At 39.8% G+C, this 25341-nt stretch overlaps 1 protein-coding gene across 48 annotated transcripts in view; it reads left to right on the top strand.

Moving 5' to 3' along the window:
- The window catches only part of RIMS2 (regulating synaptic membrane exocytosis 2), a 425424-nt gene that overhangs the window by 167698 nt on the left and 232385 nt on the right, over nt 1-25341 (top strand). For all 48 annotated transcript variants that reach the window (XM_072327906.1, XM_072327921.1, XM_072327930.1 and 45 more), the window contains one exon: nt 19766-20691. In XM_072327906.1, coding sequence (XP_072184007.1) covers nt 19766-20691 — 926 coding nt within the window. The remainder of the gene's footprint in view (nt 1-19765; nt 20692-25341) is intronic.

Below are 25341 nucleotides of genomic sequence, written 5' to 3'. Positions count from 1 at the left end.
GAACACTTATCAGACAGTCCTTCCTAATAAAGGCTTATAGGTATGCTGCTCACTTTGGCAGAGTTGTGAGTCATTTTTAGATGGACTTGGAGCATCCACATTCTGCAGATCAGGTTGCTGTTTGTGAGTCAGCAGAAATGAGTTGCTGATGACCAGCCATATGAAAAAGACCGCGGCTGTCAGTACCTGTGGTTCCTGGCGTGCCCTGTGCCAGTGGAGGCATGGCACTTCCTCATCCTTCCTGCTGGGGAATCTCCTGCCTGGTCTCTGCAGCAGCAGCTGAGCTGCAGGTCTTCACCGCCACTCTGCTTGTGCCTGGGAGCATTAGAGTGGGAGCAGGCAGGTGCAGCCCCAAAGAGCACCAATGGCCTTAGCAGTGCATGCTGAATGCCTGGGGTGTCTGTGCATCAAAGCACGCAAGGAACTCCACTTGCTGTAAGGTAAGGAATTATTCTTTCATTTAAGATTTTTTTTTTTTCCCTTCATGATTATTCCCACAAAGAGGCAAACACTAAGTCTGTATATATGAGGAAACAAGAAGGATTCTGTGCAAAAGCGATGTCTGCAAAAGCTAGCTGTAAAAAATTATATTTGATCTTTATCATCACAATTTACTCTTAAAAATAAACTAAGAAGTATCTTGTGCAATTTTTACCTATATACCTGATCTGCAGTGTCTAGTCACTAAGTAGATAAACTAAATAATTGCAATTACAGACATGGTAGAAGTTAAGTAAATTTTGACACATCCGGAGCTCTTGCATAATGTCCGGTGATTCACAGAACTGTAAAGATACTACTTGGCAGAAAACCTCACCCTCATTTTAAGGTTTTAAAATCTGTGGTCAACCTAAACATTTTTGGAATGCAGTGCTCGTAAAAAATGGATACGGTACCTTAATTGCTGTAGCTATTTCTTGTCTTCTGTTGCTTGCGCCTTGGAAAATACACAGCTGGCTGCCTGCATGTTACTGTATTTTCTCCTCTAATTGTTTTATTTTCAGTGGTTTCACTGAGAATTCTCCTAAAAAACTCTGTCTTTTTATGGGACTCCAAAATCTCTGAGAAATCCAGCTCTGATTAGATTCTTCTTTTTTCTCATACAGTTAATTACATTTCTTAAAAGGAGTCACAAATAAAGTCTGAGGGATATCATTTTTGCATTTACTTGTTGGAGTGCATTGCGTATTTTGAAAATATTGGCTGTTACCTATTTTAAAAAGATTCTATAAAGGAGCATGTCCCTTCCATCCTAACTGTGCAGATCTGTTTTGTGCATTCAGTGACCCAGTATTTTGTAGCATTTCCTATGAGCCATAAGAGAAAATGAACAGAGACTAAATGCATGAGTCATTATTTGCTGAAAGGATCCTGTACTCTCATTTTTATTGTGCTTCTCAGAGTGAACATGTATGATTTTTGTTTTGCGGGGATTGAAGATTTTTGCTAGTGAATATCAGAATAAAAGTGCAGTTGTTTTCTTTTGCTGTTCTTTCAACCGGAAAGTACAATGCAGCCCCAGCATGTACTCTCTAGTTCCGATAATGGCATGGAAAGTATGGAGCTTTAGAAAATAGCAACTAAATAGTATGGCTATTTAAAACAAAATGAAACAACAAACAACAAACCTTTCCCTTTCTCTGCAAAAAAAAAACAACCCAACACAGTGAAGCGAACAACGAAATCCGCTGAGAAAAACCCCCACCAAGTTTAGCTTTTCGAAAAATATGGGAATTTAAAGAATTTAGAAACACTTCGATACAAAAGTGCTACTTAGGTAATTATTTCATCAGAGAATGAATTTTGAAGAAGACAAAATGCATTCTGTAACCTGCACAATGAAATCTTCAGTAAGATAGTTACAATAAACTAGGTACTGCAGAGATAATCTTGATTCTGAATATTAGAAAAGTATAATTTATTCAGATTGTAATATTTTTTCTACTTTACGCTGACTGTAGGAGAATATTTGCACAGTGCCCTTGGTTTGTAAGAGATGCGCTATGCAATATAAAAGCTATCATGTTTAAAAACCTCTGGCCAACAAATTCACTTAAATATGTTTTTCAATAATGTAAACAGTGGTAAAAATTTCTGAGACTTTCTGAGGCAGTTCGTGCTTCATGAGCATAATGAATTTTGGTAACTGAGAAACTTCCATATGTGCTTCTTTGGAAATGGGACAAATGTAGGTGTTGTTTTCCAAAGGGGACAGAGAGCATCTTTCCTTCTCTCCCCAGGTTTTGATCCCACAGTCATGTTACACCTCACTCTGTTCCCATTAGGTCTTGACAAGAAAAGCAGTTGCATTTTTTTAATTACAAGCACAGCGTGTTTTAGCTTATCTTCCTTTATTTCACAAGTATTTCAGAAATATTTGCAAATCATTTGCTGTTTCAGAAGTGATATAATCTGACATTCAGTAAAAGATTAAATTCTAAATGCATTTAACTAGCTGTGTTTGCTTTGATGTTCGTTATTGAAAACATACCAGAAATATCTGTCTTACTGAACAGAGTGCAGTAAAACAGCAATATTTGGTTTTATGTAAAGGTTTAAATCTTGATCTGTGTGAAGTGGGGCAATGAGTTCATAAACATGCTCTTCATGGACAGTTTTGATGTTAGCTGTTTGAGCACTGAAAATTGGCTTGCAGTGAAACTGTCTCATGGCATTGTCAACACGACTGGTTAAAAGATTTGAAACTTTATTAAACTGATGGCATGACTGAGCATCGTCTCAGCCAACTTTCATCTCACTGACAGGTCTCCTGACATATTTTGAAAATTGGCAGTATCTATTGGTCATGCTCAGAATTACAATTGAAGTTATGTCCGTCTCAGCCTCCTCACCAGTGCTTTGCTTGAGCCGCATAAAATAAAAGCTGAAGTTACCTGCGCATAGATGTTTTTCCTGATGTTTTGGTATTTCTTTTGAAAATACAGCTTAGTGTGAGACAGGGCAGTTAGATATCTCTCTTTTTTGAGGAGTGCCTTTATTTATTTGTTTATTTTTGGCAGACATAGGAATCTGTTTTGCAGATGCCATTTTGCTGTTAAGAGTGATTTTGATAAATGTCAAATTAAGCTTTCTTAAAAAGATGTAATCTTGCATTTGGCCCACTGCTTTCAGGGTTTTTTCATTTAACTGTCTTAATTTCTTCATTTAATTGTAGCAACAGCACTGAGTAAATTAGAGGTTTCAGTGAAGACAACCAGAAAAAAATGATCCAGTGGTATGTGATGTAACTATATCCTGTTGTGGTTTTTCTTTTGAAAAATCCCATCCTTAAATCTAGTTGACATCTCTTGAATTCTTGAGGTACGGCAGGATATGTAGACTTGATTTGATTATTTTGATTTTCAGAAGGCTTTGAAATTTAGCTTCTCCAAGTCCTGAGCGGGTAAGTTGTTCACCATCTCTACTACCATTTGGGTAGTGTCAGGAGAATCATAGAATGGTTTGGGTTGGAAAGGACCTTTAAGATCATCTAGTTCCAACCCACTGCTTATAGGTGGGGCACCTCCCTCTAGATCAGGTTGCTCACAGCCCCATCCAGCCTGGGCTTAAGTGCCTCAAGGGATGTGGCATCCACTAACTCACTGGGCAACCTGTGGTGTGTCACCACCCTCACAGTAACGTATTTCTTCCTAATATCTAGTCTGAATCTACCCTCTTCCAGCTTAAAGCCATTTCCTATTGAAGCAATGATAACAGGGTATGAAATGCAGTCACTGAAAACTGCTAGTGGTGTAGAATAGTTCTGTTACTCTGTAGGTTGATTAAAGTAACTTTTTATTAAAAAAAAAAAAAAAGAAAAGAAAAAAGAAATTAAACAAACAAACATAGAAAAAGTGGTCTTAACACAATACAATTTTTGTTTCAACTCTTTTTTGTTGTATAATCTGTACCAAATGTTTCAAGAGAATGTCCAGATTTGTTAGAGCCTCACCCTACTACATTCTTCTCTGAAAAAAAAATGCATCATGCTGTAGCTTGGCTTTATTATTTTAAGAAAATGTTTATATAAACAAATTTTCACTTGAATTTCAGCAGTTCAGGCTACTGTTTGCCTGGGAGTTATGGAAAAGCTATAAATAGGTTTTAAATCCCCAGCAGCATTTCTACTTAGATATAAGTAATAAGAGGAAAGTAGCTTTTCTGGAGAAGAAAATCTCTCTAAAAGTAATGGGTTTGGACAAAGCCTTGAAATACAGACTCAGATGTTTGGTACTTTTGAGAATCTCATCCTCCTAGCTAGAGGAAATTTACTGATACCAGAGCCACTAAGTAGGTTTCCTAATGCAACTCATTTAGAATGGATAGGGACTGTGCTCTGTATTTCTTGCTTCTCTTTCCATTTTTTTTTCCCAATGGACTCTCATTTGTACTTGCACAGAAGAATGTCTCTTTCTTCATATCTCTCCATTCCCTCTTTTATGGAAGGTGCTGAGAAATAACCTGGAGGTGGTTGTGTTTTGGATGTGCAATATACCATCTATTGTATAACTGTTTGTCTGAAATTATTGGGAGTTCTGTCCTCCTTTGTGTTATACATTTGAATTGAAAATGAAGATTTCATCTTCACTGTGGACCTATTGCTTTTTTATCCATTTGTCACTGAAGTAGCAAATTCAGAAGACTTAAATGTTAATTACAGTAAACATGTATTGATGCTACCTGTTTTGTGACTTCCATGGTAGAGACCATGGGTAATGGGCATCAAAGCTTCTTATACAGCTTCAGCATCAGAAACTTTACACAGACAACCACTTCTTTAGTGTTACCATCCTTGTGATTCTACCTTGGGCTTGTGTTCAAGGCTATGTAACTTTTGCTCTGTAAACTGCAGTACAACACAAGATAGTATATTATATCATTTCAATTGCAAAAGTAATTGTTAATAACTTAAGTGTAATTGTACCACTGTTTCTCAGTGTGCTACTTACTGTAAGAAAAATGTGAGGGTCATTTTAAACGAAGAATTCTGTAACTCTTCTAATCCTTTTTAAGTCTTGCTATTTGCTTTGTGTCCCCTTCTGTGACATGGTTGTTTCAATTTTGTCTCCCATCATGATCTTGAATCATTACTTAAGAAAAGCCTCCATACATCTGGTTTACATGAAGAAATACAGTTTGGCCCAAAGTCTGCTTTTTATTGCCTACTTTCAATGGGATGTCATAAGAGATAACCTGAGAAAATACTGTAATCTCCAAGGAAAAAAAGCTCTGTAGATAAGTGCTTTTGAAATAAGTTTTATTGGAAGTTCTGATGCAAACCGCTCTAATGGAAGAAGTCTGATCTGCAATTGAACATAATTGCTGTACTGTGCCTGGAAGCAAAATGCTTTGTGTTAGAAGACAGTGTAATATGTATGTCTTGGATCCCTGGTGTTGATAATGTTGTGATTTTGCTATTATTGCAAGATATTTTTGAGGGCAAGGAATATGAATATGTGCAGATTGACTAGAGTAGCTTTTAAAAAAAACACCAAAAGAAAGAATATTCTGTATCATAGAATGGCCTGGGTTGCAAGGGACCACAATGATCACCTGGTTTCAATCCCCCTGCCATGGGCAGGGTCACCAACCACCAGACCAGGCTGCCCAGAGCCTCATCCAGCCTGGTCTGGAATGCCTCCAGTGAGGATGATCCAAAACCTCCTTGGGCAACCTGTTCCAGTGCTTCACCACTCTCTCCGTGAAAAACTCCCTCCTAATATCTAACCTAAACTCCTCCTGTCTCAGTTTAAAACAATTCCCCCTTGTCTTATCACTGTCCTCCCTTGTAAACAGCTGTTCCTCCTCCTGTTTATATGCTCCCTTCGAGTACTGGAAGGCCACAATAAGGTTTCCCTGGAGCCTTCTCTTCTCCAAGCTGAACAAGCCCAGTTCCCTCAACCTTTCCTCACAGGAGAGGTGCTCCTGCCCTCTGATCATCTTAGTGGCCCTCCTCTGGATCCACTCCAAGAGCTCCATGTCCTTCCTATGCTGGGGCCCCCAGGCCTGGACGCAGTCCTCCAGATGGGGCCTCACAAGAGCTGAGTACAGGGTGCAGTCACCTCCCTCGCCTCGCTGGCCACCCCTTTTTTAATGCAGCCCAGAACACAGTTGGTACTCCAGGCTGCAGGTGCACAATGCTGGCTCATCCACCAGGTCCCTCAAGTCCTTCTCTGCAGGGTTGCTCTCAAGGAGATCTTCCCCCAGTCTGTATAAATACCTGGGATTGCTCCAGCCCAAGTAGAACCCCTTGCATTTAGCCTTATTGAACCTCATTAGGTTTTCATGTGCCCACTTCTCTAGCCTGTCCAGGTCCCTCTGGGTGGCTTCTCTTACCTCCAGTGTATTGATGGCAGCACTCAGCTTAGTGTCATCTGCAACTTGCTGAGGGTGCATTCAACGGCATTGTCTGTGTCACTGATGAAGATGGGGAAATGGCCTCAAGTTGCACCAGGGCAAGTTCAGGTTGGATATTAGGAAGAACTTCTTTACAGAAAGGGTAGTTAGGTACTGGAATGGGCTCCCCAGGGAGGTGGTTGAATCACCATCCCTGGATGTGTTTAAGAGCCGTTTGGATGTGGTACACGGGGATATGATTTAGCAGAGGTTTGTTGTTGTGGTATTGTTTTTGTGGTTGTTTTTTAAGAGATAGGCTACCGGTTAGGCTGCGGTTGGACTTGATGATCTTCAAGGTCTTTTCCAACCTGGGTAATTCTATGATTCTATGATTCTATGTTGATGAGCACTGGTCCCAAGACTGAGTCTTGGGGAACAACTTTTGTGACAAGCCTCCACCCAGACATAGAATATAAATATGTGAAATATATTACTTTTTACTTGCTCCTTTTTGTTATGCTTTTTGTGCTTGTTTGAACTTGTGTGTGTTTGTGTCCTGCTATCATTCACTGTGAAAAAGGTAGTCCTTTTGTACAAAAGGTGTGGTTTCTCTATCCCTTTGCTGGACCCTGCCTGAATAGGATTCTTTCCTTTATTTCTCAATGAACCAAAATGTTAATGGTGTTCATGTGAGCCATTTTGTATTACTGGCCTCAGTGTGCCAGTCAACTGTGGAATGTGTAAAGAAATGGAAAGCTCAGAAAATATGTACACAGAATGGAATTTTTGCAGTAAAACTGGTGTGCAGGTTATGTTATTGGGACAAACCTATATTTACTGTTCATTGGGCACCAGAACAAATAGGTTTAACCCATATATTAGCATATCTAAGCTATATATGTTTTGTTACACAACATGAAACACAGGCATAATTATTCTTAGGCAGCAGTTAGCTTGATAACAGAGGGAATCAGGGAGGGAAATCATGTTTGTGCCAGCTGGCTTAAGAAAGAAGTCCTTAGGACCAATTTTCTCATGATCTTTGGGAAGAAAAAAAAAACAATTAAATTGATGCTTGAGCTTGATCATTGAATCAGATGTTAATACAGCTTTCCACATCCCCATTAAAGTAACTTGTGGTCCTTCCAAAGCCGTTCAGATTTGGCTTTTTAATTGGAAGTCCTGCTCTGTTGTATTGGCTGTGACTTTACTTGTTAGCTCTTCCATTTTGTGTGTGTGTGTGTGTGTGTGTGTGAGAACATCATCCCAAAGTCCTAGTGAGGCACCTTTGAGCTTTCAATAAACAATAAAACATGGAGTCTGATCCTCTTACTTGTTAGAGTCTATCAAGGAGATTATTGGTATTTGAAGACTTGATTAGAATATACGTAGTAAGACCCCTGTTACCTCAGGTTCCTGATCTTTGACATGTATGGGTTTCCAGAGTACAAAAAATATTACAATTTTTTTAAAGAGGGGAATAAAGGAATGCTGTAATCATCCTTAGACTATCAGCAACATCTTTAACAATTGGACAACATATGTTTCTCTGCTAACCTTCTCGTTTCTTTTGAGTTTGAATACAAGGAGGTACCAAATGTTGTAGATGAGGAATACTGTCCTGTTCCAGAGCAGAAGGCTTTTTGTGGCAACATGCATTTTAAGAAGGAAGAATGAGGGGCCAAATCATTTGTAAATACAGAAAGTCAGGGGACAAAGTTTATTCGTAAACTAAAAAAAAAAAAGGTGTTTTCAAAGCTTGAGAGTGGGAAACATCTTGAAAGGAAGAAACATCTTGGAAGGAGGAGTACTTCTGGGCATACACGTAGGCAGCTAAGTAGGACATCACAGTTTGTTCTTGTGTGGGTACTTAGCCCATACATATACTCAGCCATTACCAGGTCCTGTATACAGTGTTACAGCAAAGCAGAATACTCTTCTCATTTCCCATAAGCATCACAATTATAGAAAATGTAATGAAATTACAGAAACACAAATTAGTAATATCCTGGATTATATTTCATTTTGCCTGTCTAACCTAGCACCAGTTCTTTTAATTTGATCGATGTAGGTGTTTTGTGTGTTAGGTAATGCTCATTTTCAGCTTTGTCTTTTCATCAAGCTGTTACTAAGCAAAATTTGATTATCCTGAGTACTACTTCATTAGATTTTGCATCTATCACCTTCAACATTTCTATGTGAGCTTCTTTGCCCCTCAAATCAACTATGATGACATACAACATCCAAATAAAACAGTTAGTAAAAAACATTTCACCCACTTTATTGAAATGCTTATCTCTGTGTTTCTTTATCCTGCATTTTAAGATAATGGCATATTAGTTCTGATCAGGTCCCTAATTCTCTTGCATTACATTTAAGTTTCTGTCTTAATCTCTCTGATTATATATAATTTTCATAAAACTCCAGTCATCTCAGTGTTTAAATTACAATTTCTATTACAATGTTTAACCACTTTGTGATGAACCGATCCTGTGTCCCTCATAATCTGGAACTGAAACATTAGATCCAGATCCCTGTGTAAATGAAAGACATTTTTAATGCAGAATTTCTGAACCCAGCACTCTCTGCAAATGGTGAGACAAAGTGATCCTACCAGTGTTGGGATGACTTAACCTGAAACTGACTTGATTCAGTAAGTTTTCTCTTAAGGTAACTTGCTAAGAAAAAGGGAAAACAGAATTTCTTATTCATATTAATTCACCTTAATAAGATCACTTCCATTCCAGTCTTTGCTGGTCGTACGAAGACTCCAAGCATTTTGTTGGAGCCACCTTTGCTTATGAGCCTGTATCTTTGATGATTCTTGACAAACAGCTTTCAGAAGGTGTGTGGTAAAATGTTGCATCTCTAAGCTATGGTAAGTTGCCATGTTAAGTTTTGTGTGTTGCAGAAATATTTGTTATTCCCAATGACTTTAGATGTTTGACTTCCACTTCATATGTCCCTTGCAACAGCGTAAAAAAAAATCCACTTGACATTCCCTTAAGCCAGTGCTTTAAAGAGGAGCTAGGGCAGAAGTGTACATAGAATAAGGCAGCTTTATTGCCTGTCAGAACTGAGTAGGTGACTCTAAGCTTGTCCCTAAGAAGGGATGTTGCACCCAGAGGAACTGCTCTGCTGATGTTAGTGCTGGTGCAGTCTCAACTTGGTTATGTGGGATTCAGTGGAACAGAGTTGTCACAAAGCACAGGAGCAGTCATAGTACAGAATAACAATCAGTAAGATAAAGTAGTAATGCAATGCAAAGCATTGGTAAGTGTTAATTTAAATGACTGAGAAAGAGGAAACAAGCCATAAAGGTCCTGTTTTTAAAAAGAAAATCATACTTTTAATAATGTATTTTTTATAACATGGAATATCCTTTTGAAGTGAAAGGTAAAGTGTACACTTCTAATTAAACTGCTTTAATGCTTTTTCTTGTGATGTTACTAAACAGAACCTTTTCTTCGTAAGCCCGATATTTTATTAACATTGGTGCTTCTGGGGACACACTGATGAAAGATAAAAGATCATTCATTTGTCTCTGTCTGTTTGATTTTTGTTGTTGTTCATGCAAGCTTAGATTTCTCTTTCTTATTTGGATGAAACCAAATGGTTGTCACAATCTTCATTTTCAGGGTCAATATATCTAATAAGTTTGGAATTCTGGAAGATAGCAGATGGTTCTGTATCATTAGTGGTTTTCAGCCTTTAAGTTATTGATCAGTAATTGCATCTGAGTCCTCCATTCAGAGATAGCATATAATGCATTATTGAAGGTATTTCTAAGATAGTGGGAAATAGCAATAACAAAAATAGTCAGAAGATAAAATGTCTATCACCTCTAGATATTCTGCTGTCTACTTTTCACAAAACTACTCTTTAGGAATCTGTTTTGTGCTATGATGTACTGATGATGGCCATTCCGTCCAGATTTTATCTGTATTTTAAATGTTTATATCTGTGGTGATTATCTCCTAATGTGGCTGTTATTGATTTATAAATCCAACTCAGACGAGCATTGCTTGTTTTGCCGTGAAGCATCTGTAGGGAAGTGGGCAGATTTTAATGGGTAGTTCAGATGCCTTTGGGTTCTCCTGTTAATAGCATATCATCTATACAAACTTAAATAATGTAATCTTTTGCTTTAGGAAGTACCACCCTAATAATTAGAATAAATATTGGTGGAAATGTACTGAATGTGCGTGTTAGAATATAAGAAGGCTTGCTTGGAAGAATAAGTAGAGATACACAGCATTGTGATCTTGATCATCACAGCAATAAAGAAATCTTGCTGGTATGAGAACCCTCTGTTGTGTTGCTAACTCATAACAAAAAATACAATAGATCCAACAGTCTGACAGTAACACTATTCAGGGCAATGAAGACTTTCCCAGTCTCTAAAAGCTGTCATGAGTGTTTCCTAAAAATGCTTAAGATCATCACTTTCCTTAATTAAACTTTTTTCCTGTCCTTTACTGTGTTCCCTAAGATGATTGCTCACATTCTACTCGACTGACTTATGATGAGTACTTGACAATTTTGTGTAATACGAGAACTACTCCAAAAGTAATGTTTCCTATTTTAATTACGTTGGCCCATGATGTCAGATGAGGATGTTGTTGGTATGGCAGTAGAGGAATGCACCTTCCCACCAGTATCCCATTACATGTTGTTGCCATGTGACAGATGGCAGCAGAGGGGCAGTCTGACAAAATGGTGTCTAACATGGAAGAGTGGTTCAAGTGAAGGTGTGTCGTTAAATTACTCTATGTGAAAAAAATGACTTCCATTGGTATTCACTGGTGCTTGCTGAATGTTGATGGGGACCAAACAGTGGATGTGAGCACAGTGAGGCCGTGAGTGGGGCATTTCAGCAGTGATAACAGTGGGTGACAGTGGGTCACCTCTGCTGGTGCAGATGTTTATGAGCATGGTGTGCAGGTTCTCTTCAATTGCTAAAAAAAATGCATAGCTCATGGTGATTACAATGTTGAAGAACTGTGTTCTGTAGCTGAGGATTTGCTTTGTCAAATAGTGCTTTTGTGCTCTTTGTATCTATTGTAGTTTCCATGGAAATTAATAATAAGAGGCACTACTTTCAAAGTGACATTTCAGAGCAGATTGCTGTTGGTGAAGAAGCTCTAAGACTTGAACAATTCCCCTTCAGAGTCTTTCAACTGTTTACCAAGTGAATCTGTACTTGATCCTTTTGATCTTCTTTTTATTTATTCTCACACTTTTTCTCAGAATGCTCTTGTTGATGGAAGAAGTAACCCACATTTAGTCCAAAATCTTCTAGTATATAGCCCTGATCGTTAGTTATAATTTTGTCATTTGTATTGTGACTTTGGAGTATCCTACAAAATTCTAGGTTGTTGGGTATTGCATGTTGTGTTGGTGACATGAACTGTAAAGGATGTACCAGAAGAGGTTTAGACTAGACATAAGAAGGAACTACTCTCAGAGTGGTCAGGCACTGGAATGGCTGCCCAGGGAGGTGGTGAAGTTGCCATCCCTGACAGTGTTCAAGAGGTGTCTAGATGAGGAGCTACAAGATATAGTTTAGTGGTTTGCTGTAGCTACGGTAATGGGAGGACAGTTGGACTAGATAATCTTGTAGGTCCTTTCCACCCTTGTGGTTCTAAGATTCTATGAATTGTTTGAGATGTTTGAATATAAACTGAGTAAAAAAGGCCATTTATTTCTCCTGCAGACTGTGTTTCAGTTCACTCCTTTAAAAACATCTTTGCTTCTCATGGAACTTTTATGAAAGAGAAGTAATTGCATAATTGTGTCTTTGTGTGAGTTTACCTCATAGCTGATGTGTCTTCTGTGGTCCTACAAGGACTCTTAAACATTGCTTCCTGCTAGAAGTCTGTGTTTTCCTCTGTGTATACTGTTGTCATCAAATTGGGATACCACCTTTCTATAGAGAAGTTGTGAGCAGCTACAGTTACCCTTCAGTTTCCAAGTGTTCACCCCCACACAGTTCCTGGAGTAGCCAGTGAATTTCCTTTTGGATTTTGGTGATGATCCTGAAAAAATATGTCTTTAGAAACCTTCATGTTCAAGTAACTTTGTGGAAGACTGCAAAATAGATACCTGTAAGAGGTGACTAGAAATGAAGAGGGGATCATCTAGAGCTGATCTCAGCACTGCAGAGAAGCAAAGTTACTCTTGCAGAAATACTCAACTCAGGGATCTCATGATATTTCACTTATCCAGGCAGTTTTCCAGACATCAGAAGCATAGTGGACTTCTGTCATCTGAGCTCCAGAATCAGAGCTGGAAGAACAGTCTGTGTGGCCGTTACTGCTTCACCTTCCATTTGGGCATATTTCAGCTCGCATAAGGACTGTTGTTTGAAGGCTGCATTCTTAAACTGCTCAAAACTAGATGCAGTGATGTAGAGATGAAGTGTATTATGATCCTCAGTGGTGGCTGAAGGGAGAACCTTGGTGTCAGAGTGCATTTCTAGGAGCAGCAACTCATTAGTCCTGCATACTAGATGGAGGAAATCTAGGCTGATGCCACAGCTATACTTCTTCCTGTGTCATGCCACTTTAATCCCACATATTAAATTTATTGCAGTCAAATTTAATGGGGCAAGGTACTTTATATTAAACATATAACATAGTTCTTAGCTACTTTGCATAGATGAAAAGCACCTCGCATGAAATTGTGGAAAGTTGTCTACTTATGATGATTTAATGCAAATAAAACCATCTGCACATTTGCTTTGTATTAGTTTCACAATCTCACCATTTTTTGAAAGTGAGTTCTGATGTCTGTTGGTAGAAACATTTAATCTGCTGATTTTTACTTGCTCGTTTCTTGAGAATGGCATGTAAAAAATAAGGAGGTAGTTTCAGTATTGCTGTAAGCTCAGCTCTTTAGACTGCAGTAGGTGCTACAGCTGTTCTCATCCTGGCAGTTGAAAACTTTGTCAAAATTTGACTTGTTATAAACTAAGAAAAATAGATATTACAGAATTTCATGTAGGACTTTGTGACACAAGACATGAATACTGGAACAATTTTTGAAATTTAAATGCTTTGACCAACATGTGCATTTGTAGGCGATAGTACTGCAGCAAGGCACTAATCAGCTAAATACCGTAATCTTCCTTGTAGGGTAAATTCTTGCTTGACCTCCAGCTATATACAGCACATGCTAACAGCATTAAACTATAACACTCCTCTCATGCTCTCAATAGCTTCCCATTGGGTCAGCTCTCTAACTTGAATTGCTGTTTCATACGCTAGATTTTTTTTTTTTCCCCAGATGCCTTATATTTTGTAATTGCATTTTGGAGGGAGGGAAGGGTTTGTAAGTATATTTCTAAAGAGCTGTCTCAAAATTAAGAGACTTTTTATATGATTTTGCTGAAACCAGAGGATTAAATGAAAGACCTGGCCGAGACAGAAATTGATGTATTCTTATGAACCTGAGGCTTCATCCTTCCCAGATGTGCAGTGGCTGATCAAAAGGTAAAGCAGGGAAGAAAGGTGCTGAATGTGGTGTGTGAAAATGATGCAGAATGCTCAGCGTTGTTTGTTCTCTTGGGGATGATTAGGGAAATATTTTTCTCAAAAGATGCTCATAGAAAGTACTGAAAAATGATTATGCTTCAGATATGTGGGAATGGTCTCTTTAACAACATCTTACATTTTTAGATAATATTTTAAATTGCATTATATTATCTGTGGTTTAGAAATATTCCTTGCAAAGTTAGATTTCTCCTCATAAAGATAGCATATGTGGCATTTTGGGTTTTACTTGTATTTTACATTCTTTTAAGCCCATTTTTGTAACAGTTCTGTATGGTAGTAACTCGTTCTTCTTTAATATTTATGTGACCTACTATCCTTTTAACACCTCAGGTTTTAGAGTCATTTGAGTCCTGCCGCATGACCGCCGTTAATCGATTCCACCCTTCAGGACTGTTATTTCTTTGGTGTCAGTACTGACACAGATCGATCACTAGAATGTATATTCTGTCCTATTATTCTAGAAAGAGATTAAACCCACTGAGCAGTGTTTTTATGATTTGCTTTTTTAACAGAAAGATCGTACAGAAAATAGGTGAGGCATTTTCTGTGGATGCATTCAATGGAGATCATTAGCAAAATGCTAATTTTGAAAATGTTGAAAAGTAAGGAAAAATCTCCTGATGCTTTACCTGTTTGTAAAAGGAAAGCATTCCTGAGTGTAGCTGACAGAACAGAAGATGCAAATACAGTTATTTTATTGCTCTGAGATAAAGTCATCTGATGTAAGGGCTGCTGAAAAACTCAGTCATAATAAAGGAGAACAAACATGTTTCTACTGGTAGTCCCATTTTCCTCCCCATGATGTTCTTGATGTAATCAACGGCTATGAAATAACCTTGTTACTTAAATATTTGTAGTCAAGCAAGGGATATTTACAATTGCTAGTTTTGTTCAGTGATTCCTCATTTTTTTCCATTAAAATCCTATTCACAGCAAACTGAAATTAGCCCTTCCAAGTTGCAGAGCTGATTTCTGTGCTGAATCGCTCGTATAGCAAATATGTGGTTCTGCAGTAATTGTTCTGCTTTATGTGTCTGTGCAATCATGTCAAGTTTAAAGCAAAGATGTTATCAGTAGTGAATTTCATTATGTTAATGATGTTGTTACCACAGATTCCCTTTCATCCCTTCGATACCAGCCCGCAGCCTGGTGAACTTACGTTTTCTGATAAAATCTAATAGAGATCAACATCTGCAGTGTTACTCTCATGCTTCAGTAAATTTTATAGTCATCATTGTAAATGTAATTCATTGTTGTTTGGAGATACTTTGCTGGAAGTTACTTTAGTGGTTCGTAATACGATTGCTATAAAACAGAATTTGTAAGGCATGGCTGAAATGAGAAATGAAGTAATGTCTCAGACAAACATTACTTAATGAATTGCTTAGACATCTGAGTGTTAAGTGTACTTGAGGGCAGCTTGTTTAAAAGTATGTTGGTCAAGAAATGTGATAAAAACCTTTTTTATCAGAGTAGGCTGTTTAAATTATTTAACTTGAAAGTTCACTGGTTTTATATTTTAAGGAGAAGAGACAGATCAGAAGATCAGTGTAGCTTAAATCTAGACAGCATAGAAGAACTACAGAAAGAGATCTTGGTGGAAATGGGAACTGCTTAGAAGTCAGAAAAAGCTGTTTTTTATTAAGCTGTAGCCTTAGCTGCTCTTGGAGTGTATGCAGAATGATATCACATCAGTGTGACTCAGCAAAACCAGAACTGGAAATTCATATGCTGAGAGTGAGAAAAGAAGTTGAATCAATACCAGCTAGTCTCCTATGAACATTTCCAAAGTAGGGAAACATTCTGCAGATTCCTCAGCAGAACAAAGAAAGCCTGGGGAAATCCTATTGGAACTGGACCTGGCAGTGGAAGAACAGATCTGTCCCTGGAAATGGCAGGTGCATCATACTTGGGCACAGGGAGGTTTCCTGCACACTCAGGAGTTTTCATGGCAAGAGGTGCACGATGGGTGGTGGGGCCAGGCTGTGCTGGGTGCTGCGGCACCCAGGGCTTCTCCTGCCTGCTGTGTGCTGGGCTGTCCGCTCTCCAAGGCCTGGAATGCCTTTGTTGAGGTATCTTAGCGGTAGTTAACAGTGAGAAATGGATTAGACACAGGCTGGTGAAGGTGAGTGAGAATTAGTGTGATCTAAAAATAACAGCAGATTTTTAACAGCAGTCACTGACCGTAAGTTTTTGTGAGGACTGTGCCGCCTGCCATGATTTAATAACACTGTTACAAATGTACACGTGCATTGCACAGCTGTGTTCACTGCAGGTATTTTTAAAATGAAAAAGAGTGCTAATGATACTGTGTGAGCAGCAAAGCACTGCAAGCTGTAGTGTCCTGCGGGGCAGCACGAGCCCTCTCCTGCCCACATGGTTCTGGCCCAGCAGTGTGTGGGTACTGCTGACTTGTTTCTGTTGGATGGGATTGTATCTGCTGGCATTTGATGCTGGTAGTGAAGTTAGATCTCTACAGGAGGGAGTAAAATAATTAGGAAGAAAGGGTGTGTGTCCTAGTCAGCGTAGGCCAGGAATTACAGCAGTCATTTTACCTGTCAGGCTGCTCCCTCTGAGGATCAAAGTTGCATTTCCAGAAGGTCCTTTTTCCTCTGTTGACCCAGTAGTCCCACACAGGGCACCTGCGTAAGGCTGTTACTTCCATGAGAGGTTTGGAGTAGGCTGACGGTTCAGCTTATCTTTACATTGCTGTCAGCCACAGTTGTTCTTTATTAACGTCTTGGCAGCAAAAGCAAGGAAAGGTAATGACTGCTTGTGGTAAGTGGCTGGAAAACATTTGTGTAAGAGGAATAAAAACAGAGCTCTGCTGGCACAGCCTACTCTCATTAACATAGCTCATGCTAGGGCAAAAAAGTAAATTTTGTAGAAGTCTTGTAACAGTTCCAAAATGTTTTTCAGATAGAAGTACACTGGTATAAGCAGAAGTATACAAGCAGTGTTTTTACTTGTGCAGAAATCCCATCTTTTTCACCCTTAGTCATTCCTCCCATGACACTTAAGCAGCAATGTTTCCAGATATTTGTCCTATACTCTTTGCATTGTTAGGAGGACTATTTAAAGTAGTCATGTGTATGTATACATGTGTGTGCAGTTGAGGTTTAACAAAAGCAAGTGTAGAGTCTTGCACCTATGGAAGAATAATTGTATGCACCAGTACAGGTTGAGGGATGACCTGCTGGAGGAAAGCTCTGCAGAGAGGGACCTGGGTGTCCTGGTGGACGACAGGTTGGCCATAAGCCAGCAGTGTGCCCTTGTGGCCAAAAAGGCCAGCGGCATTCTGGGGTGCATTAAAAAGAGCGTGGCCAGTGGGTCAAGGGAGGTGATCCTCCCCCTCCACTTTGGCCTGGTGAGGCCTCATCTGGAATACTGTGTCCAGTTCTGGGCTCCCCAGTACAAAAAAGACAGGGATCTCTTGGAAAGAGTTCAACGGAGGGCCACAATGATGGTGAAGGGCCTGGAGCATCTCCCCTATGAAGACAGTCTAAAACTGGTCTGTTTAGCCTTGAGATAAGAAGACTGATAGGGGACCTGATCCAGGTCTATCAGTATCTGAGGTGTGGGGGGCAAAGTGGTGAGGCCAGACGCTTTTCAGCAGTGTGTGGAGACACGACAAGGGGAAACAGCCAGAAATTGGAGCATAGGAAGTTCCGCGCAAGTGCACACTAGAACTTCTTTACGGTGAGGGTGACGGAGCACTGGAACAGGCTGCCCAGGGAGGTGGTGGAGTCTCCTTCTCTGGAGATATTCAAGACCTGCCTGGACGCCTACCTGTGCGATGTGGTGTAGGGAGCCTGCTTTGGCAGGGGGGTTGGACTAGATGATCTCTGGAGGTCCCTTCCAACCACTACGATTCTGTGATTCTGTGCATGTATATGTAATTTCCCAGGTGGTGCCAAACTAATTCTAGCTATACTGTTATTTATACTGCTTCAAGTATACATATGCATATATTTCATCCTGAAAGGCTTGTAGTCTTTGCATACTCCAAAGCATACATTAGATTTGTCAAACTGGATTGTGTGTAGTTTTGTATGTTACACAGTTCACTCTCTTGTTTTAATGAAAACTTTTATGTCTTTGCAAGCTCTATAATGCTGGCAGTTGTGTTGTCCTGCTTGTCTGTTCTTCTTGGCTGTTCCGGTTTTAGATTTGGGAAACTCTGTTTATGTTGTATGCGAATGATTCAGTTTGACTCCCCAGTAGCATAGAGTTTTTCTTAAATGTGCAGAGGTTATGAATTGTGCTAGTACGAAACATGACAGTTTATTAAGACAGCTAGGACATCTTAACTTCACAATAAGCAAATAGGCATCCAAGTGATGCTTATAGTACTTGTCATCCTTCATCTTCAGGAGGAGTTTCACTTCTGCAAGATTGAATTATTTTCCTCATTTGCAGTTGCCCTTATAAGGCTAAAGTTCTTTAATGTTTACTGGTCCGGTCTGGGTCCAAATCTTTCATGCATAGTTTAGTGACCCAGTATGGTACCTAAGACAGGATTCCAACTGACCATTCACCCACTGCACACTCTCCTCTCATACAGTTGTGGTTTTCCCTTGGTGAGCTGAGACAGTCTTTCCTTTTTGGCTGCATTTTCTCTCCTAGTACCGAGGCAGAGTCTTTTCTGCACACTTTCCTGAGGTGCACACTTTCATGAGGGCCTGCTTTTCCTTCTCCCCTTTACTAAGATGGAGCCTTTCATTTCTAGGACAGCTGTGGCAACAGCAGGCTGTGTATTTGCAGTGCTTTCCCTAGCCTTGACTCTGGGCAGGATCCCCATATGACTGCCTGCAATCAGGATCAGTGGACATTTGTGAGGGTTGTTAATTGCAAAGATGGAACAAAATGTAAGAGCAAATGATTGATAACATGATAATAATCTTTGCTCCAGTTTCCCACAGGTAACTCCTTCAGCTGAATTTGGGGTGCAGAGACCCAAGCTGGACAAATCTAGTAGTAGTATTTTGAACACGCATCATCCTTTTAGGATTAATGAAGGCACAGACTGAAATGCCAGTCTGTTTTTTTTTTTAAGAATCACTCCTCCTCATGCAATTGATCCATTCTATTCAAATGGCAAACAATGGTATATTGAATGGAAAGTATGTAATATTATTTATATATTTGAGATAGATTCCTTGTTAAGATATTGCTTATAATAAAATTGTGTGCTTCAGCGAAGTGTTTGTCAGTGATCAGGAAAGAATATCTGTTGATAATTCTTTTGTTTTGTTTTCCTTGGAATCCTCAGAAGTTGTCTGTGGCAAAAAGTGATACAGATGAAGTAGGGATGGGACAGCTTATTCTGTCAAGTCAGGTGGGAGTTTGAGGATCTTTTCTAAGCTGCTGCTGCCACTGGATCTTTATCCTCCTTTCTTCCCTTGGCACACATCATAATTTTGTGGGAAATGAAATGTATGTTTTTAAGCAGCAATGGATGCTAAAAGATTAAACTAATATAGTGCTACATTTAGCCTTAATTTCTGTCTTGACTACACAGTCCTATGAAGCAGAATTATACAGTAAATTGGTATCACTGTAGAAAGAGTATAAAAGTGTATAGAATCTCAGTACTTGTAAAGCAGTTAAGATAGTAAAATAGTGTAAGTATTTGTATTCTATACTTTATGATGCTGTATAAACATTTCTCCTGTAAAGCTGTTTTTCACTTTAACCATAAACATGTGGTCTTCATTTTAGTACAGGAATTGTGTGAGCACATTCATGAAGAAATGCAATGAATGGCTTTTTTTCCCATCAGTTGATCTTTGTATCATTTATTTGACATTAAATGTATATCTGTGCTACAGGAATTATTGACATGATTCTTATTTCTTGTCGCGATTGTTTAGGAAAAGAAGTCCATCAATATCAAGAGAACAGAACAGAAGATACGACCAAAGGGAAGAGAGAGACGAATATTCACAGTATGCTACATCAGACAGTGCAATGCCCAGGTCACCATCAGATTATTCCGATAGGCGGTCACAGCGTGGCCCTCAATTATACGAAGAGCCTGAACTGGGTGATTATAGAGATTCCAACAGGAGGAGTCGCAGGCGTTCCAAGGAGTATCCGGTAGAAGAGGAGGATGCACAGAACAGGGAGGAATATGAAAGGCAGAGGAGAGAAGAGGAATATCAGGCACGATACAGAAGTGATCCTAATTTGGCTCGTTATCCAGTCAAGCCACAACCATATGAGGAACAAATGCGTATCCATGCTGAAGTGTCCCGAGCACGTCACGAACGGAGACATAGTGATGTCTCATTGGCAAATACTGAGTTGGAGGATTCCCGGATATCTATGCTTAGGATGGAGCGACCGTCAAGGCAAAGATCAGTGTCTGAGCGCAGAGCTGCCATGGAAAATCAGCGTTCATACTCTATGGAAAGAACTCGAGAGGCTCAGGGACCAAGTCCCAATCGTCAGAGGACCACAAATCATAGCCCTCCTACACCTAGGAGGAGTCCAATTCCTCTGGAAAGACCGGACATGAGGCGCTCTGATTCATTAAGGAAACAACACCATTTGGATCCTAATTCTGCCGTACGGAAAACAAAACGTGAAAAGATGGAGACCATGTTACGGAATGATTCACTCAGCTCAGACCAGTCTGAATCTGTCAGACCTCCACCACCAAAGCCCCATAAAACAAAAAAGGGAGGTAAAATGCGCCAGGTTTCATTAAGTAGCTCAGAAGAAGAACTGGCGTCTACTCCAGAGTACACGAGTTGCGATGATGTGGAGATTGAAAGTGAGAGCGTTAGTGAAAAAGGTAAGATTTCTAATTATTTACTAGTTAAATATATGGAATGAGGTTCGAGTTCCAGTCCATTATGTTTATTTTACATATTAGATTTGGTTGCAAAAACACATTTACAGTCCTTTGCATATGTCTTAAATTTGTTGTGGTGGAGTTGAGTTTTTCTAATTTTTTTATTTACAAGGAAAAGAACATCCCAGCTCCTAGAAGTATTTGAATATATTTAAGGAAAATACTTGCCTATTGAAAAATCTGTTAATTACATCAATACAGTATCAAAGGCCGGGTTCTCATTTCAGGCCATAGTTTCATGCCCATTAATACCAGATTTGTGTACTCCTGAATCACACGAGTGCAAATTTGATATGGATTACATGTGGGCACATGGCCACATTTCTCTTATATTAAGCACAGCATCATTTGCTCTAGATATACTAGTTTCATGTTGGCCGCGGTAGGTTAAAGAGCATCTGACCCTCAAAAATAAGTGTGTAGTTTTTAAAGAAATTTGAAGTGACTGAGTTGATTTGTATCAATGGACCCTCCATTCTGCTGTAGGACTATGGCGCCTTTGGATTTTAGTGCATTTTAGTGTTTGTGATATAAGCATTTCTTCCCTGTCAGAAAGAAAATATGAGATTAATTGAAATCATTTCCTACCAATCCAAAGATAATATGTGATTTAAATATGAAAGCAGTGCAGGCCATCAGTTTGAACTGAATCAAGTCAATATTAATTCACTTACCTTCATGTATCCTCTTGGTCTAAAATATGTCAATTATAACTTGCTTTCAATTGAAATGATTCCCCTGTATCTATATGAATTCTCATGAATAGTTTGTGCCTCTTAATAGCACTGTTCATGGTATGAAGAGAAAAGAACCTTTCAGAGTTCATCTGCTACTGTGGGTTGGATTAGAAAATTCAGTATTTGATGAAACTGACTGTAGGAAGCACAGCATACGAAGTAATACAAAAAACATATTAGGTAGGTTGCACTGAAATTAATGCCTCCTATTTACTTCCACGGAAACTACAATAGTTACAAGGAGCACAATAACCCTGTGTGATAGAGGAAGATTCTCAGCTACAAAACAATATATATTTTTTTAACATAGTCACTACCATTAACCTTGCATTGTCACCAGAGATGAACAACAGCCTGTATGCCATGCTTATAAAAATCTGCACGGCCATTTGGAGCATGGCTTGTCTATCATGTCGCTGTTTCCTCTGCTGAAACTTGCCATTCACTGCCTCCCTGTGCTCACATCTGCTGTTTGGTCTCCATAAAACTTCAGCAAATGTTGATGGATGTCAATGGGTACCTATTTTTCCACATGGTGAAATTCAGTTACACACCTTTGCTTCATATATGTCTTTAAACTAAAAGAGAGGAAACTGAGGTTAGATGTTAAGAAAAAAATATTTACTCGGAGGGTGGTGAGGCAGTGGCACAGGCTGCCCAGTGAAGCTGTGGATGGCCAGGTTGGATAGGGCCCTGGACATCCTGGTCTGGTGTGTGGCAGCCCTGCTTACAGCAGGGAAGTCAGAACTGCATGGGCTTTAAGTTCCCTTCCTACTCAAGCCATTCTGTGATTCTATGAATAATACACATTTCCATATCAGACCAACCCTCTGCTGCCATTTGTCACACAGAAACAAAGTGTAACAAAATATTGGTGGAAAGGTTCAACCTCTATTGTCATACCACCAGCATCCACCTCTGATGTTGTGGGCCAACATAATAAAAGAGTCATTACTTTCAGAGCAACTTCCAGCCTGTTTTTGGTCTTGCTGAAGTGATAGAGGCAGTGGCTGCACACTGAGCAGCAGCTGGCCCAGCAGTCATAGCTGTACCAAGAGTCAAGCCCAGCTTCAACCCTGCTCATGGCACCAGGCAGCACCCTCAGCCTGACCCATGCTTCTCTTCTGCTCCTTATTCTGATGCAGAAGTACCAGCAAAGTTTGTGTGAGTGGATTTGGGAAGCTGTGTACTGCACACACAGTCCATATAAGCGATTTCTTCTTGGATATCAACCCATAAAAGCAACCCATCAGTCTCCCTTGTATTACAATACTTTACTTCCTTGTCTGAAATGGTGGCAATCAATTATTTTAGAATCATAGAATTACTCAGGTTGGAAAAGACCTCAAAGATCATCAAGTCCAACCTCAGCCTAACCATAGTACCCTAACTCTAACAACCCTCTGCTAAATCATATCCCTGAGCACCACATCCAAATGGCTCTTAAACACAACCAGGGAAGGTGACTCAACCACCTCCCTGGGGAGCCTATTCCAGTGCTTAACTACCCTTTCTGTAAAGAAGTGTTTCCTAACATCCAACCTAAACTTACCCTGGTGCAACTTGAGGCCATTTCCCCTTGTCCTGTCTCCTGCCACCGGTGAGAAGAGACTTGCCCTGCTCTCACTGTAAGCACCTTTCAGATACTGTAAGAGAGTGATAAGGTCTCCCTTCAGCCTCCTTTTCCCTGGACTAAACAGCCCCATCTCTCTCAGCCTTTCCTTGTAGGGCTGATTCTCCAAGCCCTTCACAAGCCTCACTGCCCTTCTCTGGACCTGTTCCAGTAGCTACATGTCTGTTTTGTACTGAGGTGCCCAAAACTGAACACAGCACTCAGGTTGAGGAAACAGGAGTAAAGGAAAAACAGTAAACACCTATTTCTATAAGAGTGGGCTTTTCCCCCCTAAGATCAGTCTGTTTCTGCCCTACTGACTTTTGCAGGCCTGAGGATTTTCCAGGGCTCTTCCTAGGCACACACACAGTCTTTGGCCAGAGAGAAAGTGCCAGCCACAAAACACTTGGCCTTGGAGTCACAAAGAATGGCAGTGTCAGAACGAGATCTCTGATGTACAGCTCATTAAGAGTTCTTTAAAAAGATTTGTTCTCCATCTCTTTCTTTATGGAGTGCGCATTTTTTCACAGACCCTCAAATATTAAGAACTGTTCAGCTGTGAGGAGCAGTTTGAGCCTGAGCTGCACAAGCAGATGTTCAGTGAGCTACATCTGAGCTTTTACAAGGTCCTGACATTGGTTTTGAGAAAGCAGTCTGAGAATTGCAAATTATGCTGAGGTGTAGGAGAGAATTATAGTTATAAACCTGTAAATAGGATGCAGTTTTTTCCCTTTTAAGCTTATCATCCCTAAGAGGAAAAGAATTGGTACACATGATTGAGACATAAGAAACAGAGATAGACATTTCATTTTGCAAATCCACAGAGATGAGCTGCTGGGTTATGAGCTCTGGGGAGAGCATCCAGTAGCAGTGAGTGCCTGTGACTTAAAGTATTCGGGCCTGATCTCATTTCAATAGCTGTCTTCTTTAAGGTAACTTAAATCTGGCTATTTCCAGGGACAGGACAGAGGTGTTTTTTCTTTTTTCCTGTGTGTTTCTTGTGATGGCTACAGAAAGCATTGCCTTGGAGTGCTCCTGCCGCATCTGTGAGGGATGGGAGGAAAGCTGCAAGCAGAGAAAGCTGATGTGTGGTGCACAGCAGGCAGCTGTGGGAAACCCAAGTATGATGAAGGAATTTTGTAGAGGGAGAATCAACTGCAGAAGAAGATGAGCTACTTTCCTAGCTGCATAGATTTTGTAATGCAGCTATATTTGGACTGGGAAATGGGGATCATAAACTAGGCTGAGGACTGGCATATTGGAATTGGAGTCTTCAGGAGGCTGAGAAGACAAAGGGGAGTAAGCTTAGGAACTACAAAACAAAATGTCATTGTGTGGTTGGAGTCTAGTGAATTGAGAGGAAAGGGGAGAACAAAGCCAGCAGTTCAAGTAGGCCAGGCCAAAGCTCTGTAGTTTAAGAACAGCTAATGTGAAGGAACAGGTTTAATGAGGATAAGTAGTATCTAGAACTTGCTGAGTTGTTGGTTAGAAGACACTGTAGTTAGCTTGATAGCAAAAGCAGCCTTATGGGAGAGACAGTGAGAGGCTGGGAAAAGGAGGTTCCCTGAGAAGGACAAGGGCTGAGCTGGGCTTGGGAGCTTTAGCAAGGAAAGATGAGGACTTTGAAGAACAAGTGTGTTGGTCAGGCAGCGGCAGCATCCTGAGGAGCAGAGAGGGAGTTAGGCAAGGAGTGAAGTGCAGGATAGAGGTTAGGGAAGAGCCCCTGGTGTGACAGACATGTTCATCCTCTAAATGGTGCACAAACAGAGTATTAAAGGACATAATTAAGACTGTAAATTTATTTGAAACGTAGGATGTGACTGAATGAGACACATATCTTACACTGAATTTTTTGCAGGTGTTCATACACATTGAAAGTGTCCTTAATGATATCACTGACTGTTAATTTGTCAGATGAACTCTGCTTTGTTCACTGCCCGCTATCAACAATTCTCTCTTTGTGTTTTGTCAGGGTAGTTGAAGGGATGCTTAAAAACAGTGGTTAATATGCTGTTCATTGCCTCTTAGTGCATTGAAAGCATGTACATATAACTTGACTGTGTTGTGCTCTTTTACAAAATATAAATTTTTATAAGCATGTTTTCATTACTGACATTAAAAATGTCCTTACTTCTGGAACAGATTGCATGATCCCTTTGTTTATTGCAAAACTAAATTCAGTCTAAAAGAGTTCAGTTTTTGACAGAGAATGAAGTCTGTTTGGGAGCAATATGCTCTTGT

Source organism: Excalfactoria chinensis, chromosome 2 (genome assembly GCF_039878825.1).
Source record: "Excalfactoria chinensis isolate bCotChi1 chromosome 2, bCotChi1.hap2, whole genome shotgun sequence".
Taxonomy (NCBI): domain Eukaryota; kingdom Metazoa; phylum Chordata; class Aves; order Galliformes; family Phasianidae; genus Excalfactoria; species Excalfactoria chinensis.
This window is presented reverse-complemented; position numbering and strand designations above follow the sequence as displayed.